The sequence below is a fragment of the Lipophrys pholis genome (genome assembly GCF_963383615.2).
Source record: "Lipophrys pholis genome assembly, chromosome: 23".
Taxonomy (NCBI): Eukaryota; Metazoa; Chordata; class Actinopteri; order Blenniiformes; family Blenniidae; genus Lipophrys; species Lipophrys pholis.
Genome location: NC_137645.1, coordinates 1,844,814 through 1,868,737, shown reverse-complemented (window position 1 = coordinate 1,868,737; position 23,924 = coordinate 1,844,814). Strand labels below are relative to the sequence as shown.

Sequence of the window (23,924 nt, the reverse complement as noted above, 5' to 3'; positions counted from 1 at the left end):
GTCGGTTCGGTTTGGAGCCGCGGGCCAGATGTTCGGCACCGCTGCTTTCATTCTCCAACCAAATACCTGAAGCGGGAGGATGGTCGATCGGTGCTGACCTGGAGGCGCAGGTAGAGCCTCCCCTCGGAACGGCCGCGGCCCGCGGGCCGGTGGTTGGACGCCTCTGCTTCTATAGGCTTTCTGTCCGTCTTCCTGACGTTGTGGCTACGAGCCCTGTCGCCGCTCGGTAATTGGCCGCGGCTGCCCCGCCCCCCCGGAGGTAACCTGTCGGGGGGCTCCGGGCGGAGCCGTTGAGAGCAGCCACCGTTTATATCGGGGAGTCTGGGCGCGCAGCGAGCCGGGTGCCGCTCACGACGCACGGGGAGGGATTCGGACAGCCACGGTCGGGAAGGGGAGTTTGCAGACACACGGAGTGACCGAGCAGACATCAGCGGGAAGGGGGGACATTAATCCAAGATGCCTTCTAATAAAGACGACGGAGGGTGGAAGAAGTTTATGTGGAACTCGGAGACCGGGGAGCTGCTCGGCCGCACCGGGAGCAGCTGGTGTGAGTATCTCTCCTCCTCCTCCTCCTCCTCCTCCAACACCTGTTAGACTCCCCTCCGCTGCAGGAACACACCACATCACTGCAGACCTTCTGGCTCTTAGAGCCCACTTTTCCTCAATGTGAAGTGTTGGGGCAGAATGTGTGTTTGGAGGGAATGAATCGGAGGCGGCGGTGCGTAAAGATCGGGGCTGCGCCGCTCCGCGCTCGCCGTGTGGACCTACTGAGCAAGGACACACGTCCGATAGTGTTTCACCAGCTCTTATTATAGGGAGATAAAGGAATGCGCGTTTTAAAGGGTTAAAAATGCATCATAGTCCAAGGTGAGTCAAGGTGAGAGATAGAGGGCCTGCGCGTAAAGGCAGATAGGACTATTGATCCGTGTCGGGTTCCCTCTGATCGGATGTCGGTGTAATCTAACGAACAATACAACTGATTAACTTGTTCGACCTTTCTTCTCCTGTTCCCTCCTCCCTCCCTCCTTCCTCCCTCCGGAGCGGCAGTGCGCATGTCCTTGCACCTCCTCTCAATGTCACACCGCTCCTCTCAGTCTAGACTCAAACACCTGGGTGAAAGTAAAGGGGAGCGCGAGTGTGTGTGTGTGTGTGTATGTGTGACATGATGTCTGCCAGGGGAGCTCCATCTGGTGCTGATGAGCAGCACTTTGTCCTTCTGAGGTCATCCAAAAAGTGCTGATGTATCTGGGAAACGCGTGCCATGCGCAGTGCTGTGATGAAAGCTCATCTTTCCACCTGACCCCACCCCCCCACCACCACCACCACCACTCCCACCACCACCACCACTTTACTCCAGCTTCTCCTTCATGCTTCCACATCTTTGCTTTAAGTCAAATAATGTGTCACATGCTCATCCCGTCAGGCCGCTGTGACCTTGTGACATTGCTTCATGCAGCATAAACTCCCAACTATAAGGATGGGAGCTGTGAGGAGGAGGAGGGGGAGGGGGAGGAGGAGGAGGAGTAGGAGCAGCAGCGGGTAGAAGCATATAGCTTCAAGGTGAACAGAGGCCATGCTTGATTTATTGCGTCACGGCACAGATAAGAGAATTTGTCAAGCTGGAAATTGATTTGCGATGAGTCAGCACCGCCTCAGAAAGCTGTGACAAACCAAGACGCAGGCTTAACGTGAGACGTTTCACCAGTTTGCTGCTTTCAGAATGTCACATCGGTCAGACGGCAGGAGTTTGAGAAAAATGAAGATTTACTGTACATTCAACCCCGTTCTCATTTCATCCAAGCAAGGAAGTGACTGACAGTTGTAACCTTGAACCCGGCTGCATTAAAATGCTGAGTGATCCAAATGATCTGCTCATAAACTCTGCTCTGACAAAGGTCACACTGGTTTGATCGTCAGACGGTTTAATTTAATTCTCAGGGGGCCGTTTCAGTTCTCTGAAGCCGAGCTCTTGTGTTTGTGTGACTTTGCCTGATAACCGGAGCGAGTCCGGCTGAGTTTGGTGAAGCCGGAGCTAAAAGAAGGTCTGGTGTGAAAAAAATCCTCAACTGGAGTTTGACTCCTGCAGTCCGAGGAAAGGAAAGGAAAGTCCTGCGTTACGCTGCTGAACACCTGCAAGCTTCTTCTTGACAAAAAAAGTTAAGTTTAGTTAAACCACTATTGGCGCCGAGAGCTTGAAACCGACTTGAGTTGAACTGAACAAACACAAAATGAACATTTGCACTGACTTGGGCGTCGTTCAGAACCGGCAGGGTCGTTTCCTCACTTCGTTCAGTTTATTACTGACGCGCAGTAAAACTCAGGTCTGTGCTTAACCTTGAAGGCAACTTCACAGTTGTGACTTCCATCGTGGAAGTATTTGCTTTGTCAGCATGTGTGTGTGTGTGTGTGTGTGTGCGTGTGTGTGTGTGACGGTGACCTTTTCCAGCTGCAGTGTCTGAAAGAAAGACGTCTTCCTGTCGAAGGGAACAATTTAGAGAAATCCTGAAATGGGCCTTATTTTTTTTGTTCACTTCACGCTTTAACACGAAAACTTAAAACTGTTAAGAAGACGAAGCTGGTGTCAAATTACAAGCTCTCAGCGGTGCGTGTCTTAGGGCTCGGTGCTGTTGAGGTTCAGTTTGTTCATTCATCGTCACTTATCGTTTTCTGTTATTTAGTTCAACCTTGACTTATTTTTTTAATTTTTAAATTCTGCTCTTATTCTAGCAGGAAGTCGTCTATTTATTTTATGAAGTAAATCTAAACCTGTTGAATCGGACGGAAAACCATCTCATCGCCCTCCAGCAGAGCCAGAGAAGACGTCGCAAACTGCAGTTTATCTGCATAATCACAGATAATATGAGCACATAACTCCCCCATCGGGCAAACCAAACCTCGGGGAGCAGATTTCAGCTGGTTAAATCCCCCCACGGGGCCAAACGCAACAGGAAACTGAGATTCCTTTTTCATGAAGAGTGTGTGTGTTGATCTGGCTCACAGTTTCTGAGACGGTTGATCAAACAAGCTGTTTAATGTAGAATCACCTGCCACACCTTATACACACACTCACTCACACACTCACTGATCTCACAGCGGTCATGTGACCTCTAAACCAACTCCCCTCACCAGTGGCGGCTCCATCACTATTTATTTATCCGGCCCTTGTGTTCTTTTGATGACCAGAGGTTGTCAATGGGGGGGGGGGGGGCCTTTGTGAGAGTCGCCACACTGTTGTGAAACCGCCATCATTTGACTCCACACACACACACACACACACACACACACACACACACACAGAGTGTTGCTTTCTGATTCTGACATATCCCACGTGTGTTTTTCCCCCACAGTCAAAATCCTGCTCTTCTACATCGTCTTCTACGGATGTCTGGCCGGCATCTTCATCGGCACCATCCAGGCCATGCTGCTCACCCTGAGCGACTACAAGCCCACCTGGCAGGACCGAGTCGCACCCCCCGGTATGAAATCACACCCGACACATCGTCTCAGAGGCAACTGGGAAGATCCCACTTCCCACTGGGGAAGAAGGAATCTTGTCTGGTCAGCTCCTGGTGACAAATGTGATCAGATGATTCAGTTTTATTTTAAATGCAGCTGATAAATGAGGAGTTTTAAAAAACTAAATAAATAAAATTAAGTTAAGAATCAATCCAAACAATGAAAGGCGTGGAAGGGAAAAAAACGAGTTTCGTTCAGTAATTTACTGAGTGTTTGCTCAGCAGAGACGAGTTGGCTGATAAAAACAAAGCTAAAAAAAGTTAAGAGCTAAAACTGGTTTGAAATGAGTTAAAGACATTTTATTTGTTTGATGATTTAAACCACTGAACGTCTGAAGTTACCAAAAGTGCAAAGACGGAGAAAAAAGAAAACCTCTCCTCGAAGTGGATCAAAGATGTGAAAACAACTAGTGTGAATGCTAACTTCCTCAGGTCCCTGAATGCACCGCGGTGCGTTCATGCTGGGGTGCATCAGGGAGGATATTGTGACATCGGCCTTTCCTGAGTGTCTCAGAGTTTTAAATTTCCTCAGTGTTTTTTTGTTTTTTTTTGTGGTAGTTTCAGATGTCCCAGCGCTGACTCGGCATTCTCGGTGACCTTCCTGATGTGACTCAGCAGTTTTTCAGGGGAAAAATTGCCGATTGCACAAATGTATAGTAATCTTACAGAAAACTCGTCATTAAAACTGCCCAGTCGACTCTGGTGATGATTTTACAGCAGCTGTGGTCTTTGGCTGTTTAGATTACTCGAGGACTCATAGTTACAATTTGTGGATATTTTCAGACGCGTCGAGCCTTAATGTCCTTCAATCAAGCATCCATTCATTCATCCAAACATTCAATGGCCGCAGAATGTTTGACAGCGCATAGATTTAAAAGAATGAATAGAATTGTGCATTTCCATCCACTGTGCGTGTCAGACATAGTCCTCGGAGTCTGAGGTCTCAAAGCGACAAAGAAGAAGTTGTGGTCGAGCCTTCGGTCAAACCGGTCTCAGCTGTGTGAGTCATGCGTGTGTCGGCGTCTCCACAAAGCTCTTGTTCATCTCCGAACGGACAATATGCCGCTTATTCCAGACAGGATGTTGCGCAAATGAGCGTGAATTCAAGAGATTTCTCCTCCTTTGAATTGAATCGTGAACTTTAGACACGGAGTCTGCCCATCCTCAGCTGGTAGTGGAAGCACGATCACACATATCTTTATTTCGTAAAGTGGAGACGGTAACGTAAAGGGACGGACGCAGGCTGCAGATTGTCTTTGAGCTGAAGTCTGGGTAAATGTGCCGCCTCCCTCATGTGACGAGGGTTTACCAGGCCGAGTGTTTGACGGAGCAAAGGTTTGATCTGTGTGTTCATTCCAGATCGACCAAACACTCGTTGCGTCACACGAGGATTTGGGGTCGATGACCTGATGTCTGGTCCCCCGACCGAGCTTGTTAACGTGCAGCTTCGCTTCAGTCCTGAACTTCTGAGGTGGTTTAGTTTAGTTTGCCGCACAGCGGCGGCAGAACGAGCTCAGCCAACCTGAACACAACGACTGAAACACCTGGAATCACTCTGGAAACCAGCAAATCTGCATTTTTTGCTCCAGTTTACACCAAATTAGTTGTTCCACAACGTCCAAAACTGTTCAGAAATGCTTCGGTGGGAGATAAAATATGTAAAAGTGGCAAGAAAAAATTTTGTAAAATGATTGGAACTTCTGTTTTTTGCATCGATTGACCCTAAAAGGTGATCCGAAGTTTCGTTACAACAAAGAAATATAACATAAACATTCTACTATAGTCTAGTTACACATACATAGACACCTGCAAGACGGTGCAGAAAAAGTGCAGCATACTTCCTCTACGTTTCTTGCGTTTGTACTTAATCGCAGCTACGAGTCTCCAGAAACTCTGGCCACAGGGGAGACGATTCAGAAAAAACTGAGTCTCTAAAAATGAATCTAAAGAGGAGAGACGGAAAGTTTCGTCATAATATGTGACGGAAGCGTCGTCGGCCCGTGTTTATTTGTTTCGTATTCTACGTTCGCCTCTGATTGGCTTCTTGTTACACTGCCCCCTACAGGTTTGACCGTGTAAATTAAGAATTTTTTCGTCGAGGGGAAATATCTGTTTTTCTAAAAACCTGTGTACGTGTAAACTTGGCCTGAGTCTCCAGTGATGTTGGTGAAATGTTTGTCCAGCAGAATCAGCTGAGCATTAACTTCTCACTTGTTTTGATGTGAAAGAGGTTTGATTTCAACCCCAGAGGACTCTCTTCCAATCACAACGTGACGCGTTTGTTCTCCCTGCCGGCTGATCTGAATCCAGCCGCACGGTTCAGGTTCTGTAAGCGGATATGAATCGTGGAAACGCTGACCGTCGCTGTCGCCTTGCCCTTGCAGGCCTTAGTCACACCCCGCGATCCGACAAATCTGAAGTGTCCTTCAGCCTGACAGACGTGGAGACCTTCCTGCCTTACACCAAAGCCTTGAAGGACTTCTTGGCCAAGTACGACGAAGAAAAGCAGCGGGACCAGATGAAGTACGAGGATTGTGGAGGTGGGTTTTCTCTCCCGACACCGATCAGCCTGCAGCCGTGAATCCAGACCTGAACTCAAACCCTCCATGCTTTCTGCAGAGGATCCCGCCGAGTACAAGAACCGGGGAGACCTGGAGAGCGACGTCGGCGTCCGGAAGGCCTGCCGTTTCTCCAGGTCCCGGCTGGGACCGTGCTCCGGCCTGGAAGATCCACAGTACGGATTCCAGGATGGCAAGCCGTGCATCATCGTCAAGCTCAACAGGATCGTCAACTTCCGCCCAAAGGTGATTTTGACGTTTGGTTGCTGGAATTAAAATGTCATTTAGTGGTTCCTGCTCACCAGACGGTTGAAGGTTCAGGGGCTCAGCTGACTGGTTTCAACTGGCTGCTGCGATCGAAATCGACATGTGATCTTATCATTGATCCCTACCTGCCCCGTGATCAGATTTCACCTGCAGTGTTACCAGCTGCTCCTCGTTCTTCAAGGCCTCGGCGCTTCAGAGGAGATTGAATTCTTTGGCTCTGGTCTAATGTGTCTTCTTCCCTCAGCCTCCGGCCTCCAATGACAGTATTCCTGAAGAGGCTCAGCCCAAAGTGCAGCCTAATGTGATCCCCATCTACTGCACCAACAAGGTACCAACACTTTCTCAGTACAGATGCCTGACCTCCAGTGGCGACTCTTCATTATTATTCCATTCCAGCCAATGTTAACTTCATTTAAATACAGTGCCTTTAGAAACCACAGTACAGTAATCGGCCCTTTTATTGAATTGAAAGAACTCCAGTAATGAAAGTTGTTGTACTTTTAATCAGTGAATAGAAACACTTATTAAGACTGTCTTATTAACATACTAGTAAACAAATACAAGCAGAAGCTTCATTAGTCCCTTTTATGAAATTAATGTGTTTCGGGGCTGGTTTACTGGAAATGGCGCCCCCTATTGGCCAGCTGCCACTGGTGACCTCCGAGGTAAACGTCCCCGGTTACCAATCTGTCCCTTGTTCTTGCAGAAAGAGGAAGACGCCGGTAAAATCGGCGAGATCAAGTACTACGGGATCGGCGGCGGCTTCCCCATGCAGTACTACCCGTACTACGGCAAGCTGCTGCACCCGCACTACCTGCAGCCGCTGGTGGCGCTGCATTTCACCAACCTGACGCTGAACACTGAACTGCGCATCGAGTGCAAAGTGTACGGCGAGAACATCGACTACAGCGAGAAGGACCGTTACCAGGGACGCTTTGACATCAAACTGCAGGTGAACAGTTTATGACCGTCGTCAGAGCCGTAGCGCCCTCACCTGGCCGCCTCACCACCCCCACCCCCTCCCGAAACACCAGTTTATCGTAGGAAAACGACAAGTCGAGGGGGCCGTGGCGGTTAAACCAATCAGTAGTGTCGAAAGAATCAATGGAAGAAAAACGATCTCGCTCGGGGACCGACGTGTAATCCTTTCATCATTAGCTTCTACACCTCCGTGTAGCCTTAGACTGTAATTTAGAGGAAAAACAATAGTAATAGGCCCAATAAAAGATATTTATTCAGCTGTTAAAGACACTTTTCCACAAGCCATGGGACATCGTTCATCGACGACGGTAGAGTAATTCCATCTCTGACGTACCGAGCCGTGTGTCTCCCTCCGCATACCGCTGCCTCGTGTGGTCGCCGTAGATAGTTTTTGGAGTGTGCCGTAGTCGCAACAAAATAAGAAAAAAAAAACAAACAATAAAAATACTGCGCCGTTTCCTCGCCTCCTTCCTCGCCTCCTTCCTCGTATACGCTTCCGCTGCTCTGTGACACGAATCCCATTTCCTTAAGCGATGGAACCAGTCGGACGCGGCGCTCCGCGTAGGGAAAAGGCTGCACTCCAGGGAACTTCTCTCCTCTTTTTACTCGTCTTCTACGTCTGATCACGGGGGACTCTTTTTAAACGTTTTATTTTTTGTGAAATCAACGTGTGACGGGGTTTTTATTACTTTGGTTTCTTTTGCCTTTTACCTTCTGATTTTTGCCTTGAATGTAGTTTTGTGTCCGGCCTGTTAGACACCGCGGTGCTAACCAACGTTTTCAAACCTTCTTCTTCTTCTTTTTTTTTTTTTTTTTGTTTTGTTTTGCTGGTGTAACTCTCTGAATGTCAAACCATGAAACATGGTGGGAAATTTTATATTTATGCAGTTGTATTTTGTTTCTTTGCAGAATATTGTAATGTATAAATGCAATACCAAAGTGGTGAGTTGAAGAGAGTCTTTATCCGAAACAATTCCTCCACAGGAAGTCATCTTGTTAACTGCTAAAAGTCGGTGTCTCGCCACGCAAACCTTCAAATGGGCAACTCTGGATTTGTGTTCAGGCCATGAACGTAGTCTCGGTGTACAATGAACATTCAGACGGCTGTTTAACTCCACCCTGAACTCCTCATGCATTTTTAAAAAGAATAGAAGAGTTCGGACGGAGCTCTCTGGCTTCACATGATCACCGACGTTGCTCTAATGTTCCGGCGTCACTCGACTCTCCATCAATTCATCCACCTTTTGTCATTTAATCAGAGATTAAAAAAAGAAAACTCAATAAAGTCATAACAGATCTTTCTTCTGGTGTGGTTCTTGTGTGAGAGAATTCCTCAACCTGTAGCTGAGGTTATCGGGTCGTTGGCTGGGGTTGGAGAGCAGACTGACCGGAGGAGGAGCTCGAGTTACTCTTCTTCTGCCGCTGAGCTCTCCGGAACCTGCCGGATCGTTTACAGACACACGACTCTGTAATTACAGGAGGACGCCGCTCACACTGGGATGTTTCTGCAGAAAGCTGCTGAGGCCATTTTAAACCAAGCTGATAAAGTCACCATTTTGGCAATTTTAAATTTAGAATGATTTATTTGAAAAAAGAATTGAGATGGTCAAATTGTGATTGATTGAAAACAAGTAAAACTTATTTAAACCTTCATTCAGATAAGTTACTATTTAACATAACTTCCTCTTCATATTTCCTCTCTACAAGAGTAAAGACATGGTTAAATAGTTTTGTGGTTCAGGAGAATGATTCAATTAACTCTGCTTTCTCTAAATATCCTTAACCTGCTTTATAATATGCAGAAATGTCAAATTCCTTGATAAAATATTGTATCGTGCACTGTGATGTCAAACACTGACTTAATTTAATTAATAGATAAGAACCTTTCACCAAATTAAATAAATGCATCTGGAAATGCATTTATTATATATGCTAGTGCGATTTTAGTCACATTAAAACTAATTTAATTCCATTTTTATAGTCTAAAATGGCATTTTTATTCACTTAGAAAAGTCACTAAATTGGAAAATAATTTAATTACTTTTCCACAAATACCACGGGAGGACTTTTACTACGTATCAGTGCAGGTTTGGTTATATTTTGGTGAAACTGATGATTAGAAGAGAGATTTAATCGACTTCGACTATGAAATGAAATATATAATTAAAAATTTATAATACTAGGAATTCCGAGCAGAAATGAATGCACCAATCACCTCCAGCTGCGGAATACTCAAGAGTAACGTGACTTCACGAGGTCTACTCAGAGTAACGTTACATTATGAGGAGCGGTGCTAAACAAAGTATTTAACTGGTAAAAGCGAGTTAAACCTGAGGACAGAGTATTACTGAGGGAGAAAACTTCAAACTTCTTCGGACATTTAAAGAAGCGCGGTAAGTTACTTTTAGCAACGTAACTAAATGTTGTTATATTGTTTGTTTGAGTTTTGAAACCCAAAAGGAAGATGGCGACTGATTCGGAAAACCTATTTATGTGAAGAAAATGTTGAATATAAACTGTATCAGGAATGTAAACGTAATATTTTGGAGGCTGTCGCGTCCTTGGCCGCTCCACGTCTAATTGTTTTTTTAAGAGCTGATTTTTTCTAATTAGTAAATATTTAAAAGTTTAAGTTGTTTTAGCCAGTTTTGCAATTTAACTTGTATTCTAGTTTTTTTGGGTATTTTTGGGGGGTTTTTTTTGTAATTTTTTATCCATTTTAGTTGTTTGATATGTTTCAGCTGTTTTGACTCTTAGTTGTTTTTTTTTTTTTAATTATTTCAGAAAATCTTCTCTTTTGGCTGTTTTAGCTTTTTAAAAATGTGATTTTTTTGATGGATTTAGCTGGTTTGCTTACGTTTTCCTCGTGACCTTTCATTGTGGGTTCATTAAGTAATTTTTTTTTTTTGCCATTTTACCACTTTTATATTTCTCGCTATTTTTCTTGTTGAGTGTAAAGTGTTTTCATAATCATTATCAAAAAAAATTTTTTTTTGCAGTTTTCAAAAAATTTTGCCATTATATTTCAGCTGTTGTGCAACAAGAGATGCAAATTGATTTTCAAGATATAAATAAAACAAATCCCAAATTGTTAATTCACAGCTAATTTTCTGGAAGCCAGGCTGCAGGTCACAAACTATTGTGCCGTTAAACACTCAATGCTAAACTTATTGTCCATTTATCTACCTTGGTGACCCTCTCTGATCTCTGATCTGTTAAAATATTAAAGTGAAACCAGTTTCTTGGTCTGGTTTGTTTTGCACATCAGGTCACACCACATGTGTGCCAAACAACCAACAAGCGGTCTCCATGGTAACTGGCTGTCTCTGAAACCGGAGTACACAGTGACCTATCAAGTGCTGGAGTCCATTTAATTAAGATTCACACACTCTTTTCGTGGCTCAAGGATGTGATGAGCTGGTTGCAGGATCCGTGGCCTTCACAAGGTCATCTGGGTCACGTGACGCCGAGCTACAATGACTTCCTGTCACACCCTGATATCAGACCCACCACCTGAACACATGAAAGTCACATTCAGACATGTTTACATCACATTTAGGCCTTTAGAGCTACTCCACTCACTTTCTCACTACATGTAGTTCACAATTATGAACACGAGAGGGCGCCAGTGCAGCGTCTGTTTGACTAAAGCCGAACACCTGAGACGTTTACTCTCCTCAGCTCCAACAAATGCACAATAATGTCCTGCTTTAAACTATTTTAAATGTAATAAAACAAATACCATGGCAATTTATGCTCTTTTCATTTTTATTAAAGCCAATAACATAATAATTTTGGACATTTTAAATGTATTCAAGCTGGTAATGAATTATTAAAATAATTATTACATTAAACAAATTGAAGTGAAGGCAAATTGTTAGATTAAATATGATTTGTTAAATAAATAAAATTAAGTGAGAAAGGCTTGAAGACACGATTTTTTTTTACTTCTTTATATTTCTGTTCTTAATATTTTCATTGCTTCACTGAGTTTCCTTGAGTCTGAATGAACTGTTAGTGACCGCTCATAGAACCAGAACTACGACACCCACGTGCTTTTAAACTCTTTTTGAAGGTTAAACATGCTTTATGGACTTGTGCAGTTTTATATTCTCTCTGTTTACAACACTGCTGCTTTGGTTCTGGTGTTTATCTCCGTCATCATGATGATGTTACTGGCTGCAGTTTATAAGTTTGATTTCCTCCACCAGGTACCCTGCCCGAGACGCTCCGTGACCTCTGAACCCTCTGGTTTCCATCCTGCACTGAAATCCGCAATCGTTGTTGTTAGAAATGCTGTGGAGGTTCTGGAGGTTGTGTTTGTTTCCCTCCTGGTAGCTGCATGAGGACATGACCCAGGTAGGAGGGAGTGTTTTTTCCTTTCTCTCAGGAAGCTTCTGATTCCCACGGCGCTGCTGCAGTAATGACTTTAATTGGCGAGTCAGAGGAGTGCCGGCTGTCAGCAGCTTGTTAACACATCAGCAGCACTGGGAATTGACAGTAGTGTCACGGTGTGATCCACTGGGACTGAGCTTGTTGTCCTGATCCGACCGTTGACCGTTGACTCTCCAGTTTTACTCCACAATCAAACACTTTGAACGTCAGGCCAGTTTCTGTTCCAGTCGTCCAGAATGAAGACCTTCCGCTCGGTGATTCGTCGCCCGGGCTGCGGCGCCAGAGACAACAAACACTTCAGCAATTAGAAATGCACACGAGGCGGCTGATTACCTGTGGTACGGCGTCAGGAAATGATGAGGCATCCCGGAGAGCAGGGGAGACAAAAACATGGCTGACACCCCCACCACCCCCCCACTGTGCAAACGAAAACTCTACAGAGATGTTCAGTCTGATTTCAGGTCAGAAAAGCACAATAAGTCCCTCCAGAGGACCAAATAGATTCTGTCCTGTCGCTGTGTCAGTGTGAAAGCTCAGATTTGTTGTTCTGAGCGTTCACTCTAATTCACTTTGCACTATGGGGGAGTCACACACACACACATTGCTCTCTCTGATGCCAGTTTTCGATCCTTTCTTTTTCTTTTTTGTTAAAAGTATTGGACCTGAAGTGACAATGACTCTGATACTCGTGCTCGTTCTGCTTCTGCTTCCCGGGAAGCATCAACAGATTAGCTCTAATCCCATTTGCAGAATATAATCTGACTTCTGTGTCGCTGCACGTGAAACACACACACGAATAATATAAACCACTTTATCGTACAGTAGCAGAATTAATTATTCAGAAATGTGGAAACAAATGACGATGTTTTGAACCAGAGCAGCAGGGGCGGGTCTCCAGCATGCGGGGCCCGGTTCAGGCTCCCCTCGGCGGGCTGCAGAGCGGGATTAACCCACGGCGCTCTCTGAGCTGCAGGTGGAGTCTGATGTTTCACACACTAAGAGGATTTACTCAGACTGGAAGAGGTTTAAATAAAGAGGAGCCGTGAGCTCCTGTGTGGAGGGGGGGGGGGGGATCAAAACTGTTTTTAAATGTTAATAATGCCTCAAATTAATATTCCCGTGAAATTATGCGTCTCCTGAGATGTTTCTCTTTTTAAACTTTTGCCATAACAAAACAAACGCCCGAGTCCATTTGTAGTTTTTCTTTATTTAATACTCTTGTTTTCATGCAAGTCAACATTCATTCAGTTTCATTCCTATTGAAATAATCTAATGTTGCACGTGCATAAATTGAAAATATCCAATCTACCATAAACTTTTAAACATTAATGCTCCATAGAAATATTTTATATATCATGATTTCCAAACCGTTTAAATTAATTTTTATTACATTAAATTTTTGGCAGAGAAACCATTATTTAAAAAAATTATATATCTTCTTCAATTGTTCTTCCTTATAATTGTTTTTAAATGTTTCTGTTTCAGCCATTTTCTTTTTTGTTGTTTTTCTTTATTTACTAGAATTTTGTCAGACTTTAGTTTTTATTCAGTTTTATCTCTCTTTAGCTTCTTACGTCATAACTTATTCATGTTTTCTCTCCACACCTCAAAGCGCCAGGTAAAACCGAGACTTTATCTTATTTTAATTTAATATAGGTACTTTGGAAACTTTTCATGATTCTTATAAAATCATTTTTTACATTTGTCACGGTGAGAAAACAAGTTCTTAAGAAAGTAATAGAACTTATAAAAGCATGGAGAGATGTCAGTGTAAAAGTTTGGTGCAATAGTAACTGAAAGGTGAAGCCTCCGTCACCTCCGTCACCTCCTGACACGTCGTCAGAACTTTTATGAAATGAGTCCAGACACCCGCCGGGGGAAACCGATCCAACCAGGCTGCTTCACAACAGAACACCCGGGACGGCATCTTTCATGTCACAGTGCTGTGTCACTCCGAGTGTCCTCCTCCTCCTCCTCCTCCCCCTCCTCCTCCTCCTCCTCCTGGGAGGTGGATGAACAGAAGGAGCTCCTCCACAGCAGAAAGTTCTCCAGCGATTGATGTTGTCAGAAGGACGTCAACTCCTTCATGGTGGATCAGACGGACGCCAGCAGGACTCGTCTCCCCCGGCGGGTTTGAAGTGAACATGGGATCGACTCACAGCTCATTTCATCTTCTGTCCGTCTGAACCGCTCATCATCATCATCATCATCATCCTCATCCTCATCTCCTCTCACAGCCAGGTAAATGAAGTTCCAGCTTGATAAGGTTCTAGAGGAGAAAACAAGTGTTGAGTTGAAGAGCTCAGTGGGGAAATCTAAATTTAGCAGGTGTAATCTGGCGGCCGAGGATTTGCGTTAACGGCGCTGAAGAAGAGACGGCTAATGAGACTAAAGATAAAATTAGACAAACCAACACTGGTTGAACTTTTCACTGGTCAGATTGCAGCAAACTGTGTGATGATGTTGTCGTAAGTAAATGTTGACTTTGTTCGCTTCAGAAACGTACAAAGGCCCTGGAGTCTCTGGCTGTTATTACTGCTGATGCAGCAGTTTCTCTGTGCAGTTCTGCACCTGCCACACATGGAGTGTTTTCTCTGTTTACGTGGAGACGGACAGCAGCGCCCTTCCAAAATGGAAGCTGGCTTTATCTTCGGTGACTCCCAGTGTCGTTGTAGAGCGATTAAAGATCTCAAACGCAGCAGAATGTTCTTGTTTTTCTCTTAATATTCCTCAGAAACGCGTCTCATTTGGCCAAAAGGTGTTAAAATGTCTGGGTGGGGTGAAACATAGAGGGTCCAACAGGATGATCTGAAAGTTAAGATGCTGGTTCATGAGTACAGACTAAATATGAGGCACAATGGAAGGTTTCTGGACCATTTCTCTGTATTTTACATCTGTAGGAACGTTGAAACTGAACTTATTGTTCTTTAAGTATTTTAACTTGTTCCAGTTTTATAAAAAAAAAAAAACATATTATAGCCTTTTGTTCTGTATCACCTGTTGGTACAAAGACAAAGGGACATTTTGGAGTTATTATTATTATTATTAGTAGTAGTAGTAGTGGTAGTATTATTTTAACCCAAACCTGATGAAATGTTTTAGGTTTCTCATCAGTACCTGAATGAATATTGAACCATCAAATGGTTTTGATGCCTGAACTTAAGAATGAAAGAAGCCTGCTGGTTTGAATTATATTTAATTTTATTTGTACAAAGTGTTTTTGTTTAACTTTCCTGAAACAGAAATGCAAAAACGGTTATTTCTATTTGCATTCCAGTCGATCGTCGGGCTTTAAAGTTGCTTGACGTTCGGTCAAATACACAGTTGAAATATACTAAACTGTTCTAACGTCTGTCCCCGTCCCTCCAGGTGATGGACGCCCAAGATCAGATGTCTCCTGTCGGGAGAGGACTGCAGTCAAGGTGAGTCAGCATGTTTGGACTGATCTTATAATTCATAAGAAATACACAGCTAAACCTTGATATGTCATCAGTATCATATCTGTAAGGTATCAGTATAAGACAAGGTCTTACTGGATATCAGTTCATGACAGAGCTCAGTCGTCCTGTCCACCTCTATTCTGTCCTTTATGGTCCAGAAGACCAGAGACAGCAGGCGTCAGCTTGTACATCAGTACGTGTCCTGGTACTGATCCATGATACAGACGTGTCATTTACCGTGTTTTCCCGCGCTAGGTTGACTCAGATGATGCGCTGCGGGACCGGCGCCGTCCGTCCTGCAGAGACAGAAGTCAACATGGGGACGAGCAGGTGAGCCCTGCTTTCTGCAGAAACCTTCTCACACCTTCAGCTTTAGAAGAAATGTTTTACTGGCATTTCCCCCGAAGTTCTTCCAGATCACTTAGAAATACAATCATTGGTGAAACCCACAGGGAGGATCTCATTCTATAAAGTCTTTTCTGGTTTTATTTGACATTATAAAATTTGATTTTAACGACCTCAGTGGACCCAGCAGTGGATTTGAAACGGGACTGGAGCATAGTCTGAAACAAGAGCAAATACTCAAGTTAGTCATGGGTAACTAACAAATACTTCTAAACTTATGACGTCAAATGAAATAGGCACTTTCCATTCAAAGAGAACGCCACTGCACTTCTCTCACTGCTCCCTGCTTCACGTGACAAATTCACACAACTGAAGCCATCAATGGTCTGATGAGGACACCTAGTGGTGAAATTCAGTCACTACACTCACGCTTCCTGTACAACAAACCTTTAAGTGACTTTTAGAACCAAAACACACTTAAGATGGTTTTCTTTGACAGGTACCAGTCATCGCTGCCTTCACGTCTCTCTATGTGACACACGTTTACAAGACATTCTGCGTCTTTAACTCACTTTTCAAAGGGAATTCAGCTGAAAACCAGGATGTGATTCAAATAATTCATTCAACTAATGAGACAGGATGAGGAAGTGCTCTGATCCAGTTAAAAATAAAAGCTGGTTCCACAATAAAATGAGACATTTGGTCCTTCCATCAATAAAAGATCAACTTGAAATGTCAAAAAGTGAAGATATACACACCAAACTTTACATTTGTAATGTGGCCAGATTCTAGATGATAAGAAGGAAATCTGAATTGTTGCTTGTACATGAATGAGAGAAAGTATAACGTGCTGACAGGTATATATGATTGTTCCTGTTGCAGTGATGCTCGCTCCTCGCTGGCAGCTCAAAACACCAACAACAGCAACAACAACGACGGGTAAGATGAAACTTTAGAGATGAAACTCGGGAGGTTTACGTCGCTCACGAAAAACAGTCATTTTGTTTGAACGGTTCATGGAAGACGCTTGAAAATGATCTGGATCGTTCAACTATATTTGTTGTCTTTGACATGAAGGGAGGTGAATCAATGGGATTCATACTTTGGAGAACTGAACGTTATGAGTGATTGATCTATTAAATCTGGTATCAAAAGATGTTTCACTCACTGACCTCTGTTTGTAATATCCACAGGAAAAAAGATGAGAAGAAGGACGAGAAGAAGGACGAGAAGAAAGACGAGAAGAAGGACGAGAAGAAAGACGAGAAGAAAGACGAGAAGAAAGATGCTAAAAAGGATGAGAAGAAAGACGACAAGAAAGATGATAAGAAGGAGGAACCGTAAGTAAAAAACCCAAATTTCTCCATTTCTTTATCCCTGAAGGAATTTATAAACGTGTCTTTTGCATTTAATATAAAAACATTTTCCTAAACGACTCTAAAACGTAAAGAAAGACGAGTGTGAAGCTGTAAATCTCCTACTATTTAAAATCCTTTAGATGGCGCCACATTTGTAAGCAACAGCATTTGTGGGATGAGCTGTCGCCACTAACGTTCAGTCGGGGTTGAATTTGTGAAATTAATTCCATCCATGCGATTCACAAATCCAGTAATAAAGAGGGAACTGATCAAGCTTTGTCAATAATAGGAATAATCAGATCAGATGAAATAATCTGTGTGTGGAGGCCTTTCTAAATGTGGCTTTATGTGTATGCATATAAATTGTATATTTGTATAACCTGTATGTATAATTGGACATGAGCAAACAATTTTATTATTATAAACACTGTGTGTGGTGAAATATCTTTATTTATTTGGTGTGTACTGTGGACTTGATATAGATTTTGAGCATGTCCACAATTTAATTTAATTTAATTTAATTCTCCACGGGGATCAATGACGAACACGTTCTACTTAATAACTACATCTTAAATAGTTGTTTAGCAGCAACTAGGAAAGGGTGTAGGTTTTATTTCTACTGATGTTAGTATATTATACTGATATTTGGTGTTTGAGGAAGGACAGTATCTGATTTGTTCCCACAGGAAGGAGGTGTGGATCATGGATCCTGCTACAGACTTGTACTACTACTGGTTGTTTACCATCTCCATCCCTGTGTTCTACAACTTGATGCTTCTGGTGGCCAGGTACCATTTCAACTCGCTTTCTTGACCTCACGATGATAAACGTGCCCCAGAACTTCCAAAATCAATGGAAATGTTAGTGAGGGTCATTGTGAGTTGTTAACATGACTTGAATCTGGGATTACTTCATTTTTCAGATAGTTTTTGATGTGTTTGGTGAAGTTGTGACGTAATCTGGAGGAGTATGTTCCTCTGAACTGAACGTTTAAATCCTCACTTCTGTAACTTTTACATGAGTCAACATACGGCTCCTAACAGTCGTATTTATAAAAGCTGTGAATAACAGTTTAGTAGTTTTTATATTAACCTTTACAGTCGTGCTCTTGGACTTGTCTAACTTTTATATAAAGCTACATGAGCTGCACATTCTTATTATTATCCGCTTTGACACTGGATTGTTGCTTCACGAGTTTCATGCTGGTTCTTTTCCACGCAGGGCTTGTTTCAATGAGCTGCAGTGCAACAACACATCGCTGTGGATCGGCTTCGACTATTTTTCAGATATCCTCTATTTCATCGACACCTTTGTGAGAGCCAGGACGGGTCAGTGAAGCCCAGCTTTGTTCTGTCACTTGTTAAAACTTCTCCTAAATCTTCCTGGTGGTGAACTTCCAATGTGTCGGCAGGTTATCTGGAGCAAGGGCTGCTGGTGAAGGACGCAAAGCTCCTGAAAGAAAAGTACATGAAGACCCCTCAGTTCAGGATGGACGTCATCTCCATACTCCCCACCGACATCGCTTTCATCCAGCTCGGGATCGATAATCCCGAGTGGAGGTTCAACCGTCTCTTCAGGCTGGCGCGACTCTTCGAGTTCTTTGACCGGACGGAGACTCGCACAAATTTCCCAAACATCTTCCGAATCTGCAACCTGGTGCTTTACATCATCATCATCATTCACTGGAACGGCTGCCTCTACTTCGCCATCTCCAAGGTGCTGGGCTTTGGCTCGGACACTTGGGTTTATCCCAGCTTGTCCTCGCCTGAGTATGCCCGGCTGGCCCGGCAGTACGTCTACTGCTTCTACTGGTCCACGATGACGCTCACCACCATCGGGGAGACGCCTCCTCCGGTGCGAGACGTTGAATATTTCTTTGTGGTCCTGGACTTCCTCACTGGAGTTCTGATCTTCGCCACCATCGTGGGCAACGTCGGCGCCATGATCTCCAACATGAACGCGGAGCGCGTGGAGTTCCAGGCCAAGATCGACTCCATCAAGCAGTACATGCAGTTTCGAAAGGTCACCAAGGACCTGGAGGTCAGGGTGGTGAAGTGGTTCGACTACCTGTGGACCGAGGAGAAGACCTGCGACGAGAAGCTGGTGCTCAAGAACCTGCCGGACAAGCTGAAGGCTGAGATAGCCATCAACGTGCACCTGGAGACTCTGAAGAAAGTGCGAATCTTTCAAGACTGCGAAGCCGGTTTGCTCATCGAGTTGGTCCTGAAGCTTCAGCCTCAGTTCTTCAGTCCGGGCGACTACATCTGTAAGAAGGGGGACATCGGCAGAGAGATGTACATCATCAAGGAAGGGAAGCTGGCCGTGGTGGCAGACGACGGGATCACCCAGTTCGTGGTTCTCGGTGACGGCGCGTACTTCGGAGAAATCAGCATCCTTGGCATCAAGGGGAGCAAAGCAGGAAACCGGAGAACGGCCAACATCCGGAGCGTGGGCTACTCGGACCTCTTCGCTCTGTCCAAAGACGACCTGATGGAGGCGCTGACCGAGTACCCCGACGCAAAGTACGCCCTTGAGGAGAAGGGAAGGGCCATCCTCATGAAGGACAACCTCATCGACGAGTCGCTGATCGGCGTCACCAACGCCAGCGACCTGGAGCAGAAGGTCGGCGAGATCGAAGCCAGCATAGAGATCATGAGTTTGAAATTCCGGAAGCTGTCGAGTCAGTACGAGTCGTCGCAGCGCAAACTCAAGCAGCGGCTCACCAACATGGGCAACCAGGTCCGGACACTGAGGTTTGACGAGGAGTAGATCCCGACTCGCTCTGCCGCCAAGTTTCCCGCTATAATTCACTGTCTCATGGAGACGAACTGTGTTCTTGTAGAAGTGGTGTAGCGCGCCCAGCAGAGGATCTCCAGTCTGCTCCTCCATCAGGTTGCCTTCGGAGTTGATTCATTCTTTCCCCAAGATCTTCATTAGCCTCCACTGTGTGGTTGTTAGGTCTCATCAGAGTCCAGCTCCATCAGCTCTGAATGTTTAAAATGAACGGGGCAATAGTCCAATGATATGATGACCTTACTGTTGTACTTTTACTGAGTGACTTTTTGAAATAAAACACATCTGAAAAATGTCTCTTGTTTGGTTGCAAACTCTTTCCAGGAAAAGGTGAAAGAATCACTCTGTTTGAAATGTTTATTAATCTGAAGTCAGGAGTTTAGAGTCTGCTGGGCCAATCAGGAGCCTCTAAACTCTCATTGTCACACTCAGAACGGAGCTTCTTACATGGCTGGAGTGTATCTGGGTTCTACTGGGTAGAGGATTGAAAAGGTTTGAGGAAATACTGTGTACAGGACCCAGATGGACATACGTATAAGGACAAATGCTATTTATACGCAATCAAATGTAAATTGGACAAATCTATGAGAAATGTAAAACAAAACTGTTCCCATAAAACTTTTTTAATTTGATAATTTTTATGAAAAATTCTGCAAAATACAGTGAAGAGTGCAAGTAACCCTCTTTCTGCAAACTTTAGCGTGCACTTTGTGCATGGCGGCAGGGTCTTGATGTTAATGCTGACCGCCCAGCAGTGAGGCAGCACTGCTCAATGTCTTGTCGTAGAGATTGACCTTGAACAAACGTTTCAAATCCATCGGCGACGTCTCCGTTCTATTCATGTCTGGACGTTCACCTGGTCTACTTTGAACCTATTTCTGAACACTTTAAGTCTTTCTCTTCCTGAATATTTAATACTGTCGGGTAGGGAAAGCTACACGGAGGGCGACGTTGACCTGGAGGCTGGAGTTTACCAACGTCTGTTCACTACTCAGGTGTTGGTCACATCCTCTCAGGAACACTGTGTGGAGCTGCTGTCGGATTCATTCTTCAGGTTTGTTTCACTCAACAGTCCCCCCCCCCCCCCCCAAAAAATGACCAAAGACATAAGAGTGACTGTGCAGATGATATATTTTTACTGTTAATTATTATTTGTGTACGTGATTTGGACAGAAAACACACAACTTTCATATTTAAATGTAAAAAAATTTTTTTATAAACTATCAGATTTCCAGTTTATATGTAGAGCTGTAGTTAAAGGTGTATTGTTATGTATTTGTGTATATTTTACTATCTGAAAAGGAAACGTTAGTATTAATTAATAATTTTCCATTGTTTGAACAGATCATTTTTAGTGTAATTCCGCCCCCTTGTGGTCAAGTGGCTCACGTGCAGCATAACAGAAGAAAGCCTGAATCTGCAGATAATCTGCATTTTAACAGGTATTCTCACGTTTTATCACTTATTAATGCACTTTGTGACTCTATTTGTGTTTGTGTGTCACATGGAGGGGCGGGGGGGGGGTTGCCTAACTTTGTGTTTGGTGCTTCTTTTCCAGCGTGATCACGTTTATCTTTTGTTACAGACTTTCACACTCGACAATAAAACTCCACCAACTGGCTGACAGAGGAGCAGAGGGCTGCTGGAGAGAGCTGCTCCAGTGTACAATTTTAGAAATGACTTGACTGCCACAAAAGAGCATGAGTAATGTGAGTGCATGCACACACACACACACACACACACACACCGAGACTCTCTTGACTGTAGTGGGTTGTGTAAGAAGATAATGGCTGAGCCAAAATCAGTGCACTTCAGCCCATAATGACACACGCCGCGGTGTGTTTGTGTGTGTGTGTCAGAGATGAGGTAGAGCAGAATTTCTTATGTAAGCACACACACACACACACACACACACACACACACACACACACACACACACACACACATTATTAGTCCTTCCTGCTGTGTGCGCTGGATCGTTTGCTCCCCTGGAAACTCAGTCAAACGCTGTTCGTGTAAAAGCATCAAAATTGAAACGTAGAAAGTTTACTACCAGAAAAATACTGCTCAAACTCAGAGTGTTATAAATATTTTAATAGACTTACATGCATTCCGGGGTCAAAAGGTCAATGGACCAACCCACAAAGAAATACAACCGTGGTTGCAAATGTGGGAAATAATAATAATGATAATGATAAGAAGAAGAAGAAGAAGAAGAAGAAGAAGAAGAAGAAGAAGAAGAAGAAGAAGAAGAAGAAGAAGAAGAAGAAGAAGAAGAAGAAGAAGAAGAAGAAGAAGAAGAAGAAGAAGAAGAAGAAGAAGAAGAAGAAGAAGAAGAAGAAGAAGAAGAAGAAGAAGAAGAAGAAGAAGAAGAAGAAGAAGAAGAATTACTACTTTTATAATCCCAGAAGAAAATCATCAAACAATAATACTAAGTAAAACTACTAATTTAACCACTAATTGAAAGGAATGAGGAAATTACGGAAAAAAAGAAATATGGATAGAAATAAATGAAACACAAAATGAGCTAAATAATCAAATAAAACAATATGTTATAAAATGATAAATATAAATTAATTAAATAATTTGGAAAAAAAATAGCTGAAAATAACTCAAATGATTATTAAATAATAAAGTTTTGTAATTTTCTAGTTATAAATATCAGTTTAAATGGACTTGACCACAGCTTCAACATAAATACATTGAATTAAAAAGCACATAAAATAAATAAAAAAGCACAATAAAATAATGAGACTTTCCTTATTTGTCCTAAAACATTCACCACAGACGTTTGTAATAAAGACAAACAAGCAAAGTATTTAGTAGTTTTCATCTCCGTTGATTCAGGTGCTTTGAACAGATTTTCATAAATGATTTCTCACTGTATATTTGCGCTCCAAAGGACAAAAACAGGCACATAATTTATCTTTCCTACATGAAACAGAAGGGTAAAACCTATTAGCTGTGGTGTGACTGTAAATGTGTGACGGACATTGAAGAAAAGGTTCAAATCTATCAGCACAGTTAGCTGGAGCTTAAGTAATGAGCCTCAGGGGGCACATTAGTGAGGAAGGGACTCCGACTGTACCCACACTGATGACTCCACTTTAATTATCACGCCGCAGGAGTGTGAAAGAGCAAAGACTGACCGCGATGAAGAGCATGACATGATGGAAAACGACCTCCGACTCTGAATAAACACAGCAGACTTCAATATGAAATCTTTCACTTTTCCCAAACGTCCTATTCGATGCCAAATATAGCAGAGAAAAAAGGTTTTCGTAGGTAAACGTAGCGTCATTAACCAAACTCAACAAGCTGAATTAGAATTTCTGCCTGTATTGAAAAAGAAAGAACAGAAACCAATGGACCCATCCTTTTAAGGAAAATCTTATATAGCAGCAACCGACACGGACAGTAACTGTGTTTTATATCCCTCCAAAAATAAAAATAAAAGCTTACCGATCAAGTGAAGCAGTACCAGTAGTAACCATGTGGGGGCAGTGTGGAGATTATAAACCACAGATTTTTTTATTTTTTTTCTCTGAGGTATTTCTTACGGCTGCACAGCCCACCGATGCCTATGACACTTTAACGTAGTTATCGTTGACTTGCTTCTCTTCTCCTTGGTATTTCTTACATTTCCTGATGATTCCCCTGTTTTGCACGTGAAGAGCAGAATCGCCATCAACCAGTCACATCCAAACAGCAACAGCGCCACCTCCTGGTGAAACAGCAATTTGAACACCACTGAATATAGGCTGCCTACTAATGTATATATCGGACATATAAATGAATATGTATTATTAGACTTTCAAGATGAAATCTCACTTTAATTTTAAAAGTCTTTGAAAAACAACTGCATTTTTTCATCCGTATTTTATCAGGGAAAAAATACATAATTATGACTTTTTTTGTATTTCTGATTGAAAAAAAAATCTGAATTCTGAAACTTTTAATTGAGAAAAAAATAAGTCAGAATTCTGAGAAGAAAGTCAGAATTTTGACTTTTATTTTCAATTTCTTTAAGTAAACTAATTGATTTCTACTTTCATTCTGGACGATAACATTCTGATTTCAGTTTCCAAATTCTGACTTTAATCTCGGAAAGTAAGGAAAGAAAAGTCAAAATAGGTTTTCCTCCTCAAGACAACCTTCAGCCTTTTAACTCTCCTCCAACTCGGATAATGTGACATGAAGTAGTTTTTATTTTATTTTTTATCAGAGAGAGACCTTCTGAATATTCCCAATACACTTGAGGGTTTTTTTTCA

General features: G+C 43.1%; 2 protein-coding genes across 3 annotated transcripts; both read left to right on the top strand.

Moving 5' to 3' along the window:
- The first annotated feature begins 92 nt into the window (after positions 1 to 92).
- atp1b1b (ATPase Na+/K+ transporting subunit beta 1b) lies at positions 93 to 8,622 on the top strand. Its single transcript, XM_080493094.1, has 6 exons — positions 93 to 547; positions 3,348 to 3,476; positions 5,900 to 6,055; positions 6,135 to 6,319; positions 6,585 to 6,668; positions 7,047 to 8,622. Exons 1-6 carry the CDS (start codon positions 457 to 459, stop codon positions 7,305 to 7,307), a joined length of 906 nt encoding a protein of 301 aa, XP_080349220.1. The 5' UTR covers positions 93 to 456; the 3' UTR covers positions 7,308 to 8,622.
- Positions 8,623 to 13,619: 4,997 nt separating this feature from the next.
- Positions 13,620 to 19,949, top strand: LOC308127772 (cyclic nucleotide-gated channel alpha-3-like). 2 transcript variants are annotated; one of them, XM_080493079.1, is made up of 8 exons: positions 13,620 to 13,957; positions 15,086 to 15,138; positions 15,412 to 15,486; positions 16,384 to 16,440; positions 16,695 to 16,841; positions 17,546 to 17,647; positions 18,081 to 18,187; positions 18,271 to 19,949. In XM_080493079.1, exons 2-8 carry the CDS (start codon positions 15,089 to 15,091, stop codon positions 19,626 to 19,628), a joined length of 1,896 nt encoding a protein of 631 aa, XP_080349205.1. In that variant the 5' UTR covers positions 13,620 to 13,957; positions 15,086 to 15,088; the 3' UTR covers positions 19,629 to 19,949. The 2 variants fall into 2 exon arrangements, with proteins under 2 accessions (XP_080349205.1, XP_080349206.1); XM_080493080.1 differs by lacking the exon at positions 13,620 to 13,957 and adding an exon at positions 14,101 to 14,184 and having other exon boundaries at positions 18,271 to 19,940.
- The last annotated feature ends 3,975 nt before the right edge of the window (positions 19,950 to 23,924 follow it).